The sequence below is a fragment of the Lepus europaeus genome, chromosome 9 (assembly GCF_033115175.1).
Source record: "Lepus europaeus isolate LE1 chromosome 9, mLepTim1.pri, whole genome shotgun sequence".
In the NCBI taxonomy this organism is placed as follows: domain Eukaryota; kingdom Metazoa; phylum Chordata; class Mammalia; order Lagomorpha; family Leporidae; genus Lepus; species Lepus europaeus.
In genome coordinates this window covers 11,270,038-11,287,987 of record NC_084835.1, presented here as the reverse complement: position 1 = coordinate 11,287,987, position 17,950 = coordinate 11,270,038, and the positions used below count along the sequence as shown (strand labels likewise).

The 17,950-nt window shown below is 55.6% G+C and overlaps 1 protein-coding gene across 1 annotated transcript; it reads left to right on the top strand.

The window, feature by feature from the left end:
- The first annotated feature begins 102 nt into the window (after positions 1–102).
- LSM3 (LSM3 homolog, U6 small nuclear RNA and mRNA degradation associated) lies at positions 103–5,547 on the top strand. Its single transcript, XM_062200517.1, has 4 exons — positions 103–193; positions 1,970–2,080; positions 3,164–3,259; positions 5,133–5,547. The coding sequence occupies exons 1-4, from the start codon at positions 173–175 to the stop codon at positions 5,211–5,213; spliced, it is 309 nt and encodes a 102-aa protein (XP_062056501.1). The 5' UTR covers positions 103–172; the 3' UTR covers positions 5,214–5,547.
- The last annotated feature ends 12,403 nt before the right edge of the window (positions 5,548–17,950 follow it).

The window sequence follows — 17,950 nt, the reverse complement described above, 5'->3', positions numbered from 1 at the left end:
GGTGTGGTCCGGGGCCACGCCCCGAGGTGAAGCTCCGCCCCCCGCCTCGAGCGGCCCGTAGTAAACCAACAGGCTTCTTTCTACTTCCGGTGCATTGCTTCTTCCGGTTTCCCGAGCGCGGACGCGTTCTCCTGCTCTCGCGAGAGGTGGGAAACGGCGCAGGGTTTGAAACATGGCGGACGACGTGGACCAGGTGAGTGCCTTCTCAGGACTCGTTGCAGAGCGCATTCTCGTCCCAGGGCGGCTTTCCCCAAGGCCACGGCAGAGAGACCTACCTGCCGGGGCTCCTCTTGCCGGGTCACCTGGGCGTAGTCCCCCCGGGCCCTTGAGTTAACCGCGCGCCTGCGAATTCCGCCGCAGGCCCTGGGCTCCGCCTCGGCCCTCTGCGGCGTGCCGGTCTCTCCCTCCCTCCCGCGTCCCGCGGCTCTCTGTGGGATGGGACTCGTCCCGCCGGTGCAGAAGGGTCGCTTCTGTCATTAATCACACGCGCGGCTCTGCGTGGCCTCCCCCCCTGGGGAGACCGGGGAAGCGCGGACGTCGTGGGGAGACGCGCGTGCGGGCCGAAGCGCACGGGTGGCCCTAGGCGCTTTTTCGAGCGCTGCCCCCCTCCCTGATGCCCTTGTGCGTCCGGCCGCCGCCCCCGGGGCCCGCTCGCTGCCTCTCTCTGTAATTGGTCTACTTCTGGCTTGCTACGCGGATGCCTCCTCGTTGAATGCCTGGCTCCCCCTGCTAGAATGCAGGTTCCCTGGGAGCAGGGATTGGTGGTGGTTCTCATTTCTGCTTGCCGGGCCGTGAACGGCACTGGAAACACTCAGCCAATGCTTATTGCCTGGCGGAATTACACGGTCAGAGGAGGCCCCCGTGAGAGGGCAGCGGATGGAACGGGTGGACACTGGTTATGTCCCCCCGAGGGGTGACCGGCAGTGGGGTATGTTTTTATAATTTTATGACCATTGCTACGCCTCTTTCCGCGCTAACATGAGCTCCTTGAGGACAGGAACTGAGACTTGTGGTTCAGTGTGATGCAGGGCTTGGTTATCTGGTTCTTGACAAACCTGGTGTACTGAGGACGGCGGCACCGGAGGAGGTCGGCTGACTTTTCCTCTCCGGTCCAGCCGTCCCGGGGTGCAGGCCACTTCCTGCCCTGACCCCCGTACCCACTGGAGAAGCTGTCCTGGAATAATCTCTGCATCCGTCCCTTCCCGGTGGGCGACCCCAGTCATCCTAGCCAGCACCTCCCACACCTGTGCTCCCGGCAGTTCATTTGTAAGTTTCACGGGGTCTGTTTTCAAAGAAGTGGCTCTTTTTGTCCTCACTAGAACGCTGTAGGAAGCATGTGACCTCATTTTACAAACAAGGGGTCTGAGGATTGCAGACTGCACGGAGTCTAATCTTCATTCAGGTCATCAGTGTCAGCTCAGAGGCAGGCGTTGACCCCAGGCTGCCCGATGGTTCCTAAGCCCGTGACCCGCCATATTCTGTACGGCCTGCTGGGTGTGTGCGTCGTACTGGCCACGGGGCACCGTGAGCTCAGCTGGCCCGTGCTGGTTTATGGTCTTTCCTTAAACCTTCATCTGGGTTTACCGTTCTGGCTAGGGTGCGGTGGGCGTGAAGTAAATATTTTCCACATGACTAATAAAAGAGATCTCAAGCCGAAGTCCTCAGACTGAGTCCCACGCCCTGAAGGGGGCCGTGTGTTTGGATTCTGAGGAATAAAGAAGTGTCCTGATTATGTGACCGCGGGACGCGTGTGCGTGTGTGTGTTAGCCCTCATCTACATGGCCCTCAATGTGTGAGAGCCACTCTCAGCTTTCATGGAGGTCACTGGAGCCTCAGAGCAGCGGCACAGGTAGACACGGTCGTTAGCAGACAGAGGTGTGGCAGGGCTGTCATTTGCCCGTGGTCACACATGGTGAGTTGAACACCACACCGGCTTTGCTGCCACCTGACAGCTGGTTTCTTTTCTCAGCAACAAACTACCAACACTGTAGAGGAGCCGCTGGATCTCATCAGGCTCAGCCTGGATGAACGAATTTACGTGAAAATGAGAAACGACCGAGAGCTTCGCGGCAGATTGCACGTGAGTACGTTTACCCGATTACCTGGAGGGCAGATTGCTCCTGTGTCGACCTTTCCTACCCTACTGCCATGAAACGGGAAAGCTGTCCAATATGAAAGAGTATTTTGAAATAAAGAAGAGGGACACAGGAAGTGAAAGTTTTCACATTTGGCAGGCAGAGTGACGTCAGTCGGGGGCTTGGGGAGGGAGCTGCATCAGAGCAGACGAAGCCCAGTGGCGCTGTGGGGAGAAAAACTAGAATGGTACTTCCATGGGACTGTGGCGCTGGACACAGGATGAAACCCTACGCTGAACCTTGGCGGCTTCCTCACTGCTGTGTAGACTTGATTGCGTGTGGGCTGTGTGGCCTGGCCGTCTGTGTGCTCTGCCCCTCTGCTGTTTGCCTGCTCTGTGGCTGTGCCCTCCTGGCAGTTCCCCACATGACTGATAGACTACTCTTTATTTTGATATGAGCAGGCAAACCACTGAACAGTTTGGTCAAAGTAAACCTAATGAGTTCCCACGCTTAGTTGAAATGCAAAAATGCATCCACTTTGGAGCCTGGATTCAGCATCTTACTTGCAACACTGATTGAGCCTTTTGGATAGGCTGTAAGTGAGCGAGATGTTGTCTCCTTACTTCATCTTTGTGGTGTTTGCTCTACACCAGAACAGGGAGACTCAGATGACTGTCCTGTGTCTTTCAAAGACTGAGATGCCATCGTCTTGGCAGTCGCACAAAGGGTTCTGTCCCTTTTACTGTATTCTGTCATAGTGTTGCTGTAGGATTCAAAGTGATAAATTTGTTCTTTTTCATAACTAACTATTATAAATGATGTGACTGCCTGGGATAGCAAGTGGGAAGGATGTTTTAAAAACTCTAAGTTATTTCCAGTCAGTCCATTTTGACTATATAAAGTTGTGTGTTTTTTATCAAGTCAGTTCATTTATTGAAAATGATCTCTAAAGAAACATGTGACAGCAGCAGGAGGAGTATCTTTTGCTTCTATATAAAAGTGTGTGGATTAAGTGCCACAAGTGTCATTTGTGCAGTGTTTGTTAATTTCACCATTGAGTTCCTTGGTCCTTCACCCTCCCGTTTCAGGCTTACGATCAGCATTTAAATATGATACTGGGAGATGTGGAAGAAACGGTGACTACCATAGAAATTGATGAAGAAACGTATGAAGAGATCTATAAAGTAAGTGACGCGGTGGCGTTAATCACTGTGAAAACATCTCAATGTCTAGCACGTATTTATGGGAAACCTGTCACGTTTGGACACCTGCTTATGCTCTCAGTGGATGGAGGGCAAGGGGTCAGACGAGTTTCCAGGACTGGCCACATCCTACATGGATGAGGAATTCACATTGTAGACATCTCAGTGCTGAGCCAGCATCCTACCACTTACTGCATAGCGTTCCCAGCGTCGCTGAGCTGTGACCCTGCAAGGTGCGGGTGTGGGCTAGTATGTAACATCCCTGCACCCAGCTGCCAACTGAGCCATCACCCGGGGAGCTGGAGAAGTGTCCCTGCAAACCCGCCTCCACCCCGCCCACTCCCGCAAAGCTGACTGTGCCGGTACCCGCCTGGCGGTCCTGAGCCTTGTGAGTCTGGTGGTGGAGCTGCTGTACAGCTGTTCTACAGCCCTGCTCTCCACGCAGAAGATGCTTCTACCCGAAAGAAGGCAGGCAGGACACCCGCCTCGGGGTCCCGGGCCTCCATGAGATTGGCAGTTCTCTCTCAGATCCACAGTGCTCACTTGTGGAACAAAGACCTATAAACTTGCAACAACACATGATCGGCCCCTCCCACATCCGGAGTAATAGCAGGGCAGGAAATTACCCCAAAACCCCATCAGGAAAGGAGTGGCTGGTCCCTAACAGCAGTGAACCGCACCTCTTGATGTCGTACGCTGAGGGTAGCCTGGCACCCTGTACTCTGCTGTGTCAGGCCTCCTGGGATGAGGCACCACAGCACTCGGGCACACTTAGTAGTGTTTTGCTTGCTTTGTTTGTTTGACAGTGCAGTTTCTTTAAATCCCACAACTTCCTAGCTCTCCTATCTGTTTACTTCTGACCAGTTCTGTGGGCCACAACCTCAGATGGAGTGCTTTTCTAACCCCTTGCATCCTGATTCTTCTCTCCTTGAAACCAGCTAGTTCTTGGCTGAGCTTGTCCCTTTCTCGTCCTGTGCTGCTGAATGCAGTGGGTTAACTGACGGTGGCTTTTCCAGCCTTTTCCCCAGAGCCTGTGGGCTTGGGAGGCCCCGGGCTGATTTTCAAGCCTTACCTAATCCAAGCATTTCACCAAGGTGTCCTTCCCTGCCACCTGAGACCTCACAACTGGCTGAAGTCTCAGGCGCGGTAGCCTGTGATGGCTCGGGCCAGCACACTTGGTGTCCTGCCCTATGACAGCACCACCACTTCCGTCCAGGTGGCCAGTCAGCACCCAGGCCTTCCCGACGGCTTTGCCAGCCCCTGCATGCTCACCGGGACTGGGTCCATCCAGCGTCAGAGGAGCAACCACAGAGAGCGTTCACGAGAGGTTGACGGGGTGGTCAGGATGTGTGCCTGTCTCTGCTCACTTCTCTACTCCCGTGGTAGAACTCCTGTGGCTCTCAGAAGTTGCTGAGGGTTGGGAGTGCAGTGGAGGATGGCCTAGGTCCTTGGGCCTGCACCCACATGGGAGACCAGGAGGGAGCACCTAGCTCCTGGCTTTGTATCGGCGCAGCACGCCGGCCTTAGCGGCCACTTGGGGGGTAAACCAACAGAAGAAGGAAGACCTTTCTCTCTGTCTCTCTCACTGTCTAACTCTGCCTGTCAAAAAAAAAAAAAGTTGCTGAAGGCCTTGAGGAGTGTCCAGCCTTGTGCCCAGGAAGAGGGGGAGGGGTTTGGGTGGGTGGTGGTAGTGCCAGACAGCGACACACTGGTTCTTTGTGCTGCACAGGTGAGTGAGCAAGTTTTTCAGTCCATTCTTTGCATTATCATGAGTCCATTTTTTAAGATTCTTACAAGACATAAATAGTAATCATGCATACTTGTATAAATGTGTTCTGTTCTTCTTGTCTTCCAGTCAACCAAACGGAACATCCCGATGCTCTTTGTCCGGGGAGACGGTGTCGTCCTGGTCGCCCCTCCGCTGAGAGTCGGCTAAAACAGAGTTGACCCCAGGTAGCAATAGGAGACTTTATACAACTGCCTCATTAGAGGGACGGGACATTCACGGAGAAATTAGCATACAGTTTGATACGAGAAGTGCCCCCAAGGATTCTCCACTCCTGAAATGAGTTCATTTGCAAGTAACTTAGAACTGCTTAAGCTGAGTGGTGGTTTCATTTCTCCCCAGCCCTGCCCAGCAGTGTGGTCACCAAGGCGTAGAACTCTTCCTGGGATTGGTTTGCTCCATTGTATTCATGTAGACAGTGCCTGGGTCTGTTTTGTTTTGTTTCGTTTTTCCTTTAAATTAAATTGGATATTTCCTTTTTGACTTTTTTAAAGCGGTCTCCTATCATGAATTCCTGAAGCACTTGTCTCACATTCAGGTGCACACAATGATAGTGCGTGTACTGTGTTAAGGACCAGGTGCACATACTGACAGCACATGTGCTGTGTTAGGGGCTAGGTACACACACTGAGAGTGCATGTGCTATGTTAAGGGCTAGGTGTACGCACTCACAGCGTGTGTTGTTAGGGGCTAGGTACACACACTGACAGCGTGTGCTGTGTTAGAGGCTAGGTACACACACTGACAGCGTGTGCTGTGTTGGGCTAGGTACACACACTGACAGCGTGTGCTGTGTTAGAGGCTAGGTACACACACTGACAGCGTGTGCTGTGTTAGAGGCTAGGTACACACACTGACAGCGTGTGCTGTGTTGGGCTAGGTGTGCACACTGACAGCGTGTGCTGTGTTGGGCTAGGTACACACACTGACAGCGTGTGCTGTGTTAGAGGCTAGGTACACACACTGACAGCGTGTGCTGTGTTGGGCTAGGTGTGCACACTGACAGCGTGTGCTGTGTTGGGCTAGGTGTGCACACTGACAGCGTGTGCTGTGTTAGAGGCTAGGTACACACACTGACAGCGTGTGCTGTGTTAGAGGCTAGGTGTGCACACTGACAGCGTGTGCTGTGTTAGAGGCTAGGTACACACACTGACAGCGTGTGCTGTGTTGGGCTAGGTGTGCACACACTGAGCGTGTGCTGTGTTGGGCTAGGTGTGCACACACTGACAGCGTGTGCTGTGTTGGGCTAGGTGTACACACTGACAGTGCCTGGTGTGCACACTCACGTCATGTGCTGTGTTAGGGGCTAGGTGTACACTCTGACAGTGCCTCGTGTACACACAGCACATGTGCTGTGTCTTTGACACGCTTCCTGCCCACGAGTGCTCTGGGGTGCAGCGCTTGCAGGTCAGCGTGACTGGTGCTGCTGGAGCAGTGTGTGCACGCGATGCCAGAGAGCAGAGGGACACGCACCCAGGTGGGACCAGGGTGCTGTTGCAGACTTTAACATGGTCCTCGACAGCAAAACAGGTTCTACTTCCTGGGCCGCACTGGACTTGGAGAAGCCATCTTCCACTCTTATCACAGGCCACTGAAAGCAAAGCTGATTTTTAACTTCATCAGCCAGCACTTGCTGCTTGAAAAGTAACGGGGAGGGGTCAGCACTCTGGTGCAGTGGGTTAAGCCAGTGCCTGGGCCGCCAGCATCCCATATGGGCGTCCCAGCTGCTCCACTTCCAGTCTAGCTCCCTGCTAATGCGCCTGGGAAAGCAGTAGAGGATGGCCCATGTGCTTGGGCCCCTGCACCCACGTGGGAAGCCAGGAAGAAGCTCCTGACTCCTGGCTTTGGTCTGGCCCAGCTCCGGCTGTTTTGGCCTTCTGGGGAGTGGACAGCAGGTGGAGGACTAACTTTGCCCTTCGAATAAATAAAAAGGTGAAAGGGAACAAACCTGCATGCTCCAGCCTCTAAAGCTGTATCGAGACAAGGCCAAGGCCCATCGTGCTCCAATGAGGGAGGCGTTCTGGCTTGCAGTGTGGCCGACCAGTTGACAGCTGGCTGGCTGCGTGCTGCTTCTCTGTCCCCGAGCATGGTGTGTGACACTGCGAGCCCTGGGTAGAAGACCTGGTTTCCTTTCCTCATTGATTATACCGGCCCCTGCAGGTTCCTGGAGAAGAGCAACATAGGTGTGGTGGGCGGCCCTCCCTCCTGCTGTGCCCACACCTGCTGGTGGGGAAGTTGGCCCTGCAGGGCTGGTCTAGCACGGGGCTCCTCCATGCATCACCCTGAGGATCTTGGCCTGAGTGGTGAGGAGAAGGCACAATAGAACTGGCCTCTGGCATGGGCGTTTTGTAACCATATTCGTGCTTAATCCCGACAAGGACTGCTGCAGGGTAGATCATACAGGATTACAAACCTGCCCGACACCTGCGTGTGCGGGCCTGTGGTGCAAGGCGCTGCCGAGGCGTTCGCTCCCCATGTTCGCCACAGCTGCGCCAGGCCCGGCCATCTGGTCCTCTCACTGTGCGTCTCTGCAGGTCCCTCCAGCTCTGTGTTCATTTTTCGTGGTCTCGTGCTCAGTCCCTGGGTACCCTTTATTCCTTCCTTGGCCGTCTTTTCCCCATGGATTACACCAGAATTATCACCTGTGAAGACTGGCTTGTATGCAGGTCTAGAACCCAGGAACCCTAAACCTGACAGTTTCCCTCACACACGAGACTCAGCTGTAGCCTACAAACATCCCTCGGCCCAGCGGCTCTCCCAGTGAGGGGGCAAGGCTGTATGAACTGCCAGATAACCATGTGTACTTGGCAGACAGGGAGAGGAGCCCCCGTGAGCTCCACAAGAGCACAGCTCGAGCGGAGCCCTGTCCCAGTCCACCCCGAGGGTTCCTTTGTGTTCTGCAGGGATGCTGTCCTCTGAGGTGTGGGGCTGTTGGTAGCCCCCAGGAGCCACGCCTGAGATTGCCAAGGCTGTGCAGCACTCTGCTTCCGCCAGCTGGGTCCCTGTGGTCACCAGAGCTGAGGACGGGTTTGTATCGTGACGTCACCCAGCCCACCTGGATCCCTGCCTTGGTTTCACAGAAGAGACTGTAAGAGGTTGCCTTTGCTGTCCACAAAGAAAGGTGGACAGATAAAACACAGGACCAAGGTGAAATGTGCACCCATGGAAACCCAGCTAACATGAGGATTCCACCTTAAAGTTACCAGCTGCAAATGGACAATTTCCACATTCCAGATGGAGGCTTCGGGGGACGCGCCCACGTTGGCGGTGCCGGCCTTTTCCGCGTAACTCTTTGCTATTGTCCACACTGTGTTCAGCTCGCTGCCAGGAAGGGAGGAGTGTTGCATTGTGTGATCGACTGCCAGCTGTGAGCTGTGTGCACCTGTGCCAAGTGTGGAAAATCACTGAAGTCCAGGCTTCACCCTGGTAGGGTCTAGAAACGCGGCTGGTGTCTGTCCGTCGCTCAGCTCCGCTAACCCTGGCTCGCAGTCTTGGGCAGGCTCCTGTGCGTAGCACACCCAGACTTCATGCTCCCTGTCCACCAGCTGCGGTGGTCTCGTTCTCAGCTTCTTCGTGGGCCAGGCCTGCATCACAGGCCCATCCCTGACACCACGGGCCGGGCCGTCCCCACTGAGCCGTGAAGTCTGCGGTAGCTGGTGTCCTCTGGGGGTCCAGGTGGCTGAACCGTCACACAAGGGGGTAGCAGGCTTGCAGCAGGTGCTGGGTCCTCGGAGCTGCTGGTACGGGCTGCTGGGAGGGGCTTCCTCTTCAGGCCCCACTACGGGGTTGGCCACACACACTCCTCTATGGACACTAGAAGATGATGAGGCCAGCAAGCATAGCACTCTGAGCTGCACTGACACGCTTTTCCATGCACTTGTGACGTCCTTACCTCACCTGGACGGCGCTGCCCAGCGTCTCACCCTGCCAGCCATTCACCCAACAAGAACAGCGGCTGCCTAACTAGTTACCGATTTACGTGGAAAAGTAACACTAAGAAATGAGGAAGATGAGGCCAAATGCTTTAAATTCCTCTGCAATCCATTGCTCAATTCTAATAAACCAGAGCATGTAGATGCTTATTCTCTTGGCTGCTTCTAGAACCTTCCTAGCGTGCCCCACTGCCATCTCTGATATGGATTACTCTGGAGGAATTTCTTTCTTGGTATCCATCCCACCTGGCTGCAGTGCCCGAGGTGGGACGAGGATCTGGGTGTTGACGAGAGCCCCTCCCCTATCCCCAAGTTGCCCCTCATGGTTTGAAGACAGGCCACAGAGGACCTCCCAGTACGAGGACAGTCACACACTGTGCCAAACAAACCTGATCTCAGACCCCAGCTGTGTCCATGTTGGGGACTAGAGAGCCGTGACACAAACAGCCAGGAAGGGAGCGGTGCCGGCAGGCGCTGACCCCGGGGTCTGGAGGCACAGCTGTGGCAGCAGCCGTGGGGCCCACGCAGCTCGCCGAGGTCCCCTCCGCCTTATGCCAATAGGACCCAGCCTGGCTCTCCCCGACGTGGGCCTCAGGAGATCCGTGACTTTGAAACAATAATTCATTCACTGTTAAAGTGTATTGTCAGATGTCCGTGTGCCAGGATCGGTGCCCGATGCTGAGTGCTGGGCAGGACCTGTGGGAGGGGGCAGAGACGGGGCAAGGACCCAGCCTCAGAGGACTCTGGGGAGGTCTGTCTCTGAGTGGATGGCCAACCTCCAGGAGGGAGCAGGCCCCGTCCAAGTCCACCAGAACGAGGTCAGTGGCTCTGGGGCAAGAGCAGCTTTGCCCAGTCAGGGAAAGCCACTGGGCCGGGGGGAGCAGTGGGAGATGAGGTCACAGAGGGGCCAGGTCACAGGGATCACTCAGCACCTACAGATGGCGATGAAAAGCCCAAGAGAGCAAAAGATTCGCCCAAGGCCACGGCGAGTCCAGGCTAGCCCAGTCCCAAAAGCCTGTGTCAGGGACACTGCACGGCCCGAGGCCAGCGGGGGCTGCTCCCGCCTCTGCTTGGAGTCAGGCTATGCGTGGGCTCTGCAGCTGCACCGTCCCCTGGCCATCATTGCCCCCGTGCACCGTCTTGTGTGTGAGCTGTGCTCCCCGGCTACGAGGCAGGCAAAGACCGGGCTGTCCTCCCCTCTGCTGAGGCTTGCGGAAAGAGCAGAGTTAGAATCAGGCACGGCTTCTCACCCGTTCCGGGCCTGGGTTCCTGAGTAAGGCAGGGAGGGTGCGCCTAAGCATACACCTCTCGGTCATGAACACCAGGTGGTGCTGTTCTCTTTGCTTTTCAATCTCAGCCTTTCGGTCCGAGTGGCCATGGTTTGCTGGGCAGCAAACTCTGTGTCCTGTGTTCCCTGAAATCCAGTTTCTGGAGCTCCAATCCTGCGATAGCTCCTACTGCCTAGAGCCAAGAAAGGAAGATTCACAGCGTGGTCCTCGGGTCCCGGGGAGAAAGCTCTAAGTAAGGCACAGCAGGAGCGCCGTCCAGGCAGCTGGGGTTCATGGGCTCCCTGGATCCCAGGCCTGTGACTCCAAGGTGGAGTCACAAGGGAGAGCATTCATCAGATGGCTTCCCCTGCTGCCAGCCTTGGTGTCCCCATCTCCACAGCCTCCTCTCAGCTTGAACACTGTGGGTTTCAGAAAAGCAGGTTCAACCTGCTGTTCATGTAGCCTAACACTCTGGCTGGGCGTCTGTGAAAACCCACCTGGGGTGTGGCACGTCCAGATGCAGACCGGAATCCTAGCACTGCTCCCCACCCATAAAGTGGGGGTGGGGGTGGTTCCCACCGCCGGAAGCAGTGCTGAGGGTTAGCCGGGCTGGCTAGGGCCGGAGCTCGGGGTCTATTTTCACTGATGGAGCCTGCCTGCCTCCTGACTGCCTTCCAGGCTCCGTGGTTGGTCCGAAGCACACAGAGACCACTCGTAAATATTTATCTGCCTTTACAACAAGGATCAGAGTCATTCCTTAGGAGTTCCTAGTTTCTGCCTTCTTCAGTCTACTACGGCATTTAAAAAAAAAAAATCCTCGGTGATCTCTACTTCCACGATTTTTCTGACTTTCCCAGGCTGAGAACTGCTAGAGACTGGTTTGGAGCAAAGCTCCAAGCAGTGAGGATCTGGAGTCAGACAGGGTGGGCAGGGGCTTCCCCCTTGCAGGGTCCTCTGCCTCCCCACCCCCGCCTCCCCTAGGGCTCTCTTTAAACTTCAGGATGCAAGAGAAAGGAGTGGAAGCAGCTCTGTGACAAGGTCACCCCAGAGCCTCACGAGACGGTGACATCATTGTCAGCTCCTGCCCAGGAGAAGCCAGGACTCGGATGACCAAGAGAAAGGGCAGGCCATCTCCCTGGCAGGTCGGCGTCCAGTGTCAGGCCTGGGAGTGTTGCTAAAAATTGCCCAGGGACCGTGCCCGCCTCCGTTCAGTTGGCTCAGAACGACAGAATGTCACCAACGGGCGTTTTTTCCCCCTTTTCCTAGAAGAAAGGTTAGCAGCTGCCAGAATCAAAATAGAACGTGCATCTTGTCCCAGGAGCTCCTCCCGGGACAGAGCAGATATGCAGGGGCTCCACTCGCAGCGGCCTCCCTCCAGGCTGGTGCTGTGGGCCAGGTGCCCTCGGGGCCCTGTCTGAGGAGTGGCCCAGATACAGCGCCCAGTACCAAGAATCGTCATCGTGTTCAAGGGAGCGGTCACCCCCGACTCTATATCCGTTTCCCACGTTCACAGTTTCACACATTAATTTTTTTTTTCCGTGCTTGGCTTAAATTCTTTCCGAATCTTACTGAGATAACGTCACTGCCCGTGCCAGTGAGGTGGGCAGGGTCACTGGCAGTAGCACATGGGAAATTGAGCGGTTGCAGCATCCGTGCCTGGCAGGCTGGCCTCTCCTGCGTGTGATGAATGCCTTCTTCCCCCCGAGCCTCTCCGTCTGCCTGGGGAACTGAGTCGCCCTTGAAGCCATCCTGTCCTTTGGCCTCTGAAATGCTTCACGCTGAGCACTGTGCAGGATTCCGTCAACTTACACATTAACTTCTTTGTACCGTCAGCACTTTTTGCACACTGCGCGGGGTGGGCATTTGAAAAATATTTGTGAGTGAATTTTTTCATATTTGTGGTGAAAAGCACATAATGCAGAAGTGACCGTCAACCGTTCCCATTGTACAGCCAGGTAGCATGAAGTCGATTCACGTTGCTGTCCAACGCACACCCACTGCTCTCGGGGCAGAGCAGCACTGGAGGTCTTCGCAAGTAATGGGGATGTCCCCTCTGCCCCAAAGCCTCCTCCCCTGGGTCAGCCCTTTACAAAATCCATGCACAGTGTTTGTTTAAAACGTGGGGCACACTCAGGGAAGGCTGGGAAGCTGCTTCACCTCTCATCCATCACAAGTCCGACAACTCGTGTGGCTGGAAGGCCCCGGCCTGGTAGGGGGACCAGGGGGCCAGGGCCACAGATCAGATACTTCAGCCTCACCCCGGCAACACACAGGGCTGATCAGGTTCACACCTCGCCACCTCCCCGGGCTCCTCGCCACGGCCTCGGAATACCGAGTTTATTGCCTCTTACAGGCCTTGGTATTTGCTCCCCTGTTCTGAGAACAATCTCGAGATGAGTTGAGCGATAGCGCCACTACAGCACTCATAAAGCTCTCAGCATCCAGGCCACACCCTGTGCCAACCAGGTCGCAGTCTCTAGGGCCTGGAGCATTTTTCTCTTTCTTTCTTTTTAATATTTATGTATTTATTTTTCAAGGCGTTACCAAGAAAGGGGGAGATAAAGAGATCTTCCACCTGCCAGTTCGCTCCCCAGGCAGCTGGGCAAGGCTGAAGCCAGGAGCCAGGAGCTTCCTCTGGATCTCCCCAGTGGGTGGCAGGGGCCCAAGCACTTGGACCATCTGCCGCTGCTTTCCCAGGCCATAGCAGAGAGCTGCATCGGAAGAGGAGCAGCCGGGACACGAACAGCGCCCATATAGGATGCCGGCACTGCAGGCGGTATCTTAGCCTGCTAGGCCGCAGTGCCGGCCCCAGGAATGTTCACTTCTGCAAGGCCTCCAGCTGATTCTGACGCATAGGAATTTTGGGCTCCTCTGCCCTGCTCTCTGGGTGCTCAGGGGCACCGCCTGTCAGACCTCCAGGGCCTCTCACACCACCCATGCTGGCAGCTCTGACCTTCTGAGTCACAATCCGCTTTAACAAGATCCCCAGCGACTCTATGCACAGAACATTCCAGAAACTCCTGGGCTCTGTGCCAGGCGAGGACCTGAAAGCAGTAACACACTGGAAGCAGGAGCCCACCGAGCCCCCAGATCTTGGGCTGACTGCCTTTCCCATTGGCCAGAGTGGAGGAGAATCTGAGAGCAGTAAGGTTGATCACCTACTGGGTAAGATAAAACTCCGTGAGTTCATGGCCACATAGAGAAACGAATGTTGTGTAATCAAGTGGAGAAGGAAAGCTCTTCCGTACACGAGAATGCTGAGAACTGTTAAGTGCAGAAGCAAAAATAAAGCCGGGCAACGGCCCCCAAAAGCTAAAATGAATGAGGGTCCGAGCAGTTACGCTGTGGAAGCACTGCTCACGAAAGCAGCTCTCAGTTACAACAGGGGGAATGGTGTCCTCCCAGGGGAGGAACTGGAGGAGACCTCCGTGGCCCCACAAGCACAGTGGACATCCCCACTCCCGGGGTGAACCGGCCACTCGTGCCTCCTGCTGTGAGGTGCTGCACACGTGCTGCTGCTTCCCTGGGAGGCATCAGGCGAAACCCAATACAGGGACGTCCTGCACAGCAACTGGCCTGTCGGGATCAAGAATGATCAAGAATAGCTTGGGAACGGGTCCAGATTGAAGCAGCCCCAAGAGCCACGTGGTCTTGATGTAACATGTGATCCTGGCCCTGCAAAAATACGGGTAATTTGGAAAAGGTTATTATTGTTGGAGCAACTGGCAGAACTTCAACACGAAGTGTGGGTTAGGTGTAACTAAGGTTATGCAAGAGAAAGTTGTTGCTCTTAGGAAATACACGTGCCAAGGTTGGGGTAGACGGGCAGCCTGTGTCCTCTGTGAGCTCTCGAACGGTTGTCCCAAATGTGTGTTTCTGTGAGTGTGTGTGCACGCCTGTGTGCATTTATATCTTGTGTACTTACAAAGAAAGGGCCAAAAAGTAAACCATCCGTGCTGAATCTGGGCGCTGAAAGTTCCTGTAGGTGTGAAATGATTCTATCGAAATAAAAATCCCGTCCCTGCTTGTGGCCAGGACAGACCCCTGAGAACGAACACGGGAGTCAAGCGTGCAGGAGACGGGGTTCTGCAGGCCCCTGCTTCCCAGGCCAGCGTGGCTGTCCCCTCCTGGTCACCTCCACAGAGGGGGCCTCCCCGGTCACCCCGTCCCACGTAGCCCCCACCGCGGTCCCAGGCATGGACACTGTCTCCTAGGACAGCGCACACGGCAGGCGCCTGGTGCGTGTGCGTGAAGCTAAGCAGATGAGCAAGCAGATCTACTCTGCTGCTCTCATCTGCACAACAAGAGAGCAACAGGTGTCCCTGCCGGATTCCTGTGTAACCAGCGCTGAGGATGCCCCATTTAGACCTCCCCGGGGCCCCACAGCATTGCAGATGGACGGTTCCTAGCCCCGCTTCCCTGCTGGGCCCACAGATGGCGGAGATGAGCACAGGAAGCACAGTGTCGGGCCCCAGGAACCGGCAGAGGGAACTGATGCGCCGAAGCTTGAAGCCACCCAGCAGGAGTGGGCAGAACTGGGGAGCCGACCACCCGCTGACCTGTCTCCACTGCAGGGGACAAGGGACCAAGAGAGGGGCTCTGTGGGTTGGTCCCTCCCTAGGAGTGGCGAGCGAAAGGGGGACTCCCTCCACTGTCACGCCCACTGTCTGGTGACCGTGACACTGCCCCCCGTCCTTCCCTGGCCTCTCGAACAGTCCCATTTACCGCAGATAAGCCAAAGGCTGTTCTGGCTAGCTGGGCAAAGGTCGAGTTCTATTCAGCCTGCGAGGAAGTTGCCCATGCCAGAGACGCCATCCAGCCACCTCACCAGGAAAAGGACGGAGGAGGCCAAAACACAGTCACAACGTAGAAACCCACTTCAGAAGCACTCCACGGAAAGATGGAGCACGCAGAGTGTCAACAACCTTAGGGAATGTCTCCTTCGTCAGTCGCTGATCCCTTCTCTGCCCATTCATCTCTCAGTTTTCGGCCAGGCCTGCCTTCCCTGTCTTTGATCCTCAGCCTCAGGAATCCTTTGTAAGGACCACAGTAAATCTCCCTGGTTAGCAAGACAAGTGTTTGTCTTGGGGATCAATGACCAGGCTGGGAGGTCTGAGATCGCTGGGATTCGGCGCATGCCTTCCCCTTGAGTTTGTCGGTGACCTGCCATGCCCTGCACCCGGGTTTCTGAAGCTACGGGAGAGCAATGTCACCCCCACTCCCCAGGCCTGTCCTGAGCTGGCTCCTGCGCAGAGGGTACTTGGCCAAGGCTGTGATTCATCTATGCCCAGAAATGCGTCTCCCTGCTGCTGCTGGAAGCCGACTAATTATGTTCAGCATTGCAAATGCGTTCTCTGTGGGCATCCAGAGAGGATTCCTCTGGGTGGGTGAAGGAGAGAGACACATTAACAAAGCTGAGTTATTGTAGAGGGAGAAAAAATGCCCTCTGTCCTTGCCATGCGCCTGGAGAGGCCAGCGCTGGGGAGGGGTAGGCGAGAGAATCTCACTGCTCCTCGGGATGTGCCGGGCTCCACGTGAGGCTCAGTGGCACCTTTCAACAGCCAGGCAGACGACCAGCAGCCATGTGAGTGGGGAGCCGCCCTGCCCTTCTGTGTAGTGAGTTGCCTGTCCGTGGAGGTATGCAAGATTTGGTTGAATGAACCCTCGGCAGAAAGGTCGAGCACCAGGAGAGGGTTCAGCTAGGAACCATTCCCTTTCCTCCAGCCCTGGGTTTCGGCGATGGGGGAGTGGGGACCCAGGGCTCTTGGGTCACACAAAGAAGGGGTGGCTTTACACCTGCTGTGGGGCGTGAACCTGAATGAGGACAGCAGGGAAGAGAGCAAGCAGCCTGCCATGAGCTTGAGGCCATCTTTCACCAGGAAGGGCTTCGGGGGCCACGGACTCTGTGGGCTGGGTGGGAATTCGGGAAGCCTTCAGCCAGAAAGGGTGAGCAGCATGGCGGAAACGGGAGAGAAACCGTCAGGCTAGAGGGCGGCACAGCCACCACAGTACAGCCCCCAATGAGCAGTCTGTGTATCGTTTGCCTCAAGGTAAATTCTCCCAGCTGAGTGCTGCACATGAAGACACCGCGGCTTCTCCACAGAAGAGGGAACCTGCTGGCAAAATGGCAGAGCCGTGTTCAAACCCAGACCCATGCAACTCAGCATCCACGTCCCGGGCAGCACGTGCACAGCCCTGACTCCAGGAAAGACCGAGCTGATAAGCTACAGGTAAAAGGGGGCACACTCAGGGCTCAGGGACTCCTGATCTCCCCCTGGGGCATCCTGGGGGAGAAGTCGCAGTGCCTTGTGGGAATCTGAAACACATGCTTGCTGAGTGAGCATCAGACTCCCTGCCCCAACACACCCAGGATGGTAAAACTCAATTTTGAGTAACACCACCTTGAGAGGACCCCCGCCAAGCGCGAAGCTGTGGATCGCTTTCCTGTGGGTGCTTTTGTACTTCGGCGACACAAGGCAGGAAAGCGTCGCTCACACGCTGCGTGTTTCTGTAACCGGCGCCCAGGCAGGGCTGCTGTGGGATCGGTTTCGTCCTCAGGCGGGTTCGCTGAGTTGCTGCTGCCTACTTCATTTGCTTTGCGGCTTGCCTGCAGACAAGAGGCATGTGTTTGTCTAGGTCCGATCCTCCCTCTAAAACTTCAAAGCCTCTTTGGTTTTGCAACCCTCGGTCTCTAAGGCACTTTGCACAAGCCCGGAGTTTCCGGCTTTATACACAACCCAGACTTGGGTGCTTGGAAAGAGTCATCTGCCCGTCCTTGCGTTTCCAAAACAGGAAATCCATGGCAAGCCAGGCTCACAGTGGAGCTCCCTCTGGCGCCCACATGGTCCAAGGTCATTGGCGATTCTGTGCGCTGGATCCTTGCCGCCCAGCCCATACTATGACCCTCCATTTGAGCAGCTGGAATCCTGTCTTACAACTGAACTCCACCTACGCTTTTCATTCAGGATTCGGGATGCAGTTTAACATCACACAGAGAGCCCAAAGATCAAAACGCTGCGTTTGCACTGAAAACTTTGTAGAGCTGGGAGGAATCCTACAAATGCCCCAAGCTAACTCTTCCCAAAGTCAGTTCCTCCCCAGGGTACTGGACCCAGAAACACTTGCTCTGCCAAGTAAGCTGGAGACTGCCGGGGGCTCTGCCTCCCCATGGCAGACCCACAGTGCACAAGAGCAGGCTGAATTCCCCAACTCCTGTAGGAAATGCACTTCTGCTTAACTTTGTCCTACCCAGTGGTCCCCAAATTACTGGGCTGCGGTGGGTCTCTCTCTCTCTCTCTCTCTCTCTCTCTCTCTCTCTCTCTCTCATTTCTGTAAAACACCTACTGGAAAATACTTTGGGAAACACCACTCTAGTCAACCCAGTGTCACCTCCCAGTTTCTCAAATATGGAAAGCGATGTTCAGAAAGGGCAAGGAAGTGACCCTGAAGCTGTGCCCAGCTAAGGGCAGAGCCGGCCCTGGAACACCAGGTGCACAGTGCTTATCCACCCTCCCAGGCTGGGATGGCAAAGGGCTGTTGATGGAGATAGGCACTAATCGCCCTGGCCTTCACCGTGCCAGATCAGCTGCGTCGGAAGCTTGTGGGGTGAGAGACCTTCCAGTCACCCCTGGTGCCTGGTTCCAGCTCACTATTCCAGGTCACTGGTTCTGCCCCACCTCTTTTCCAG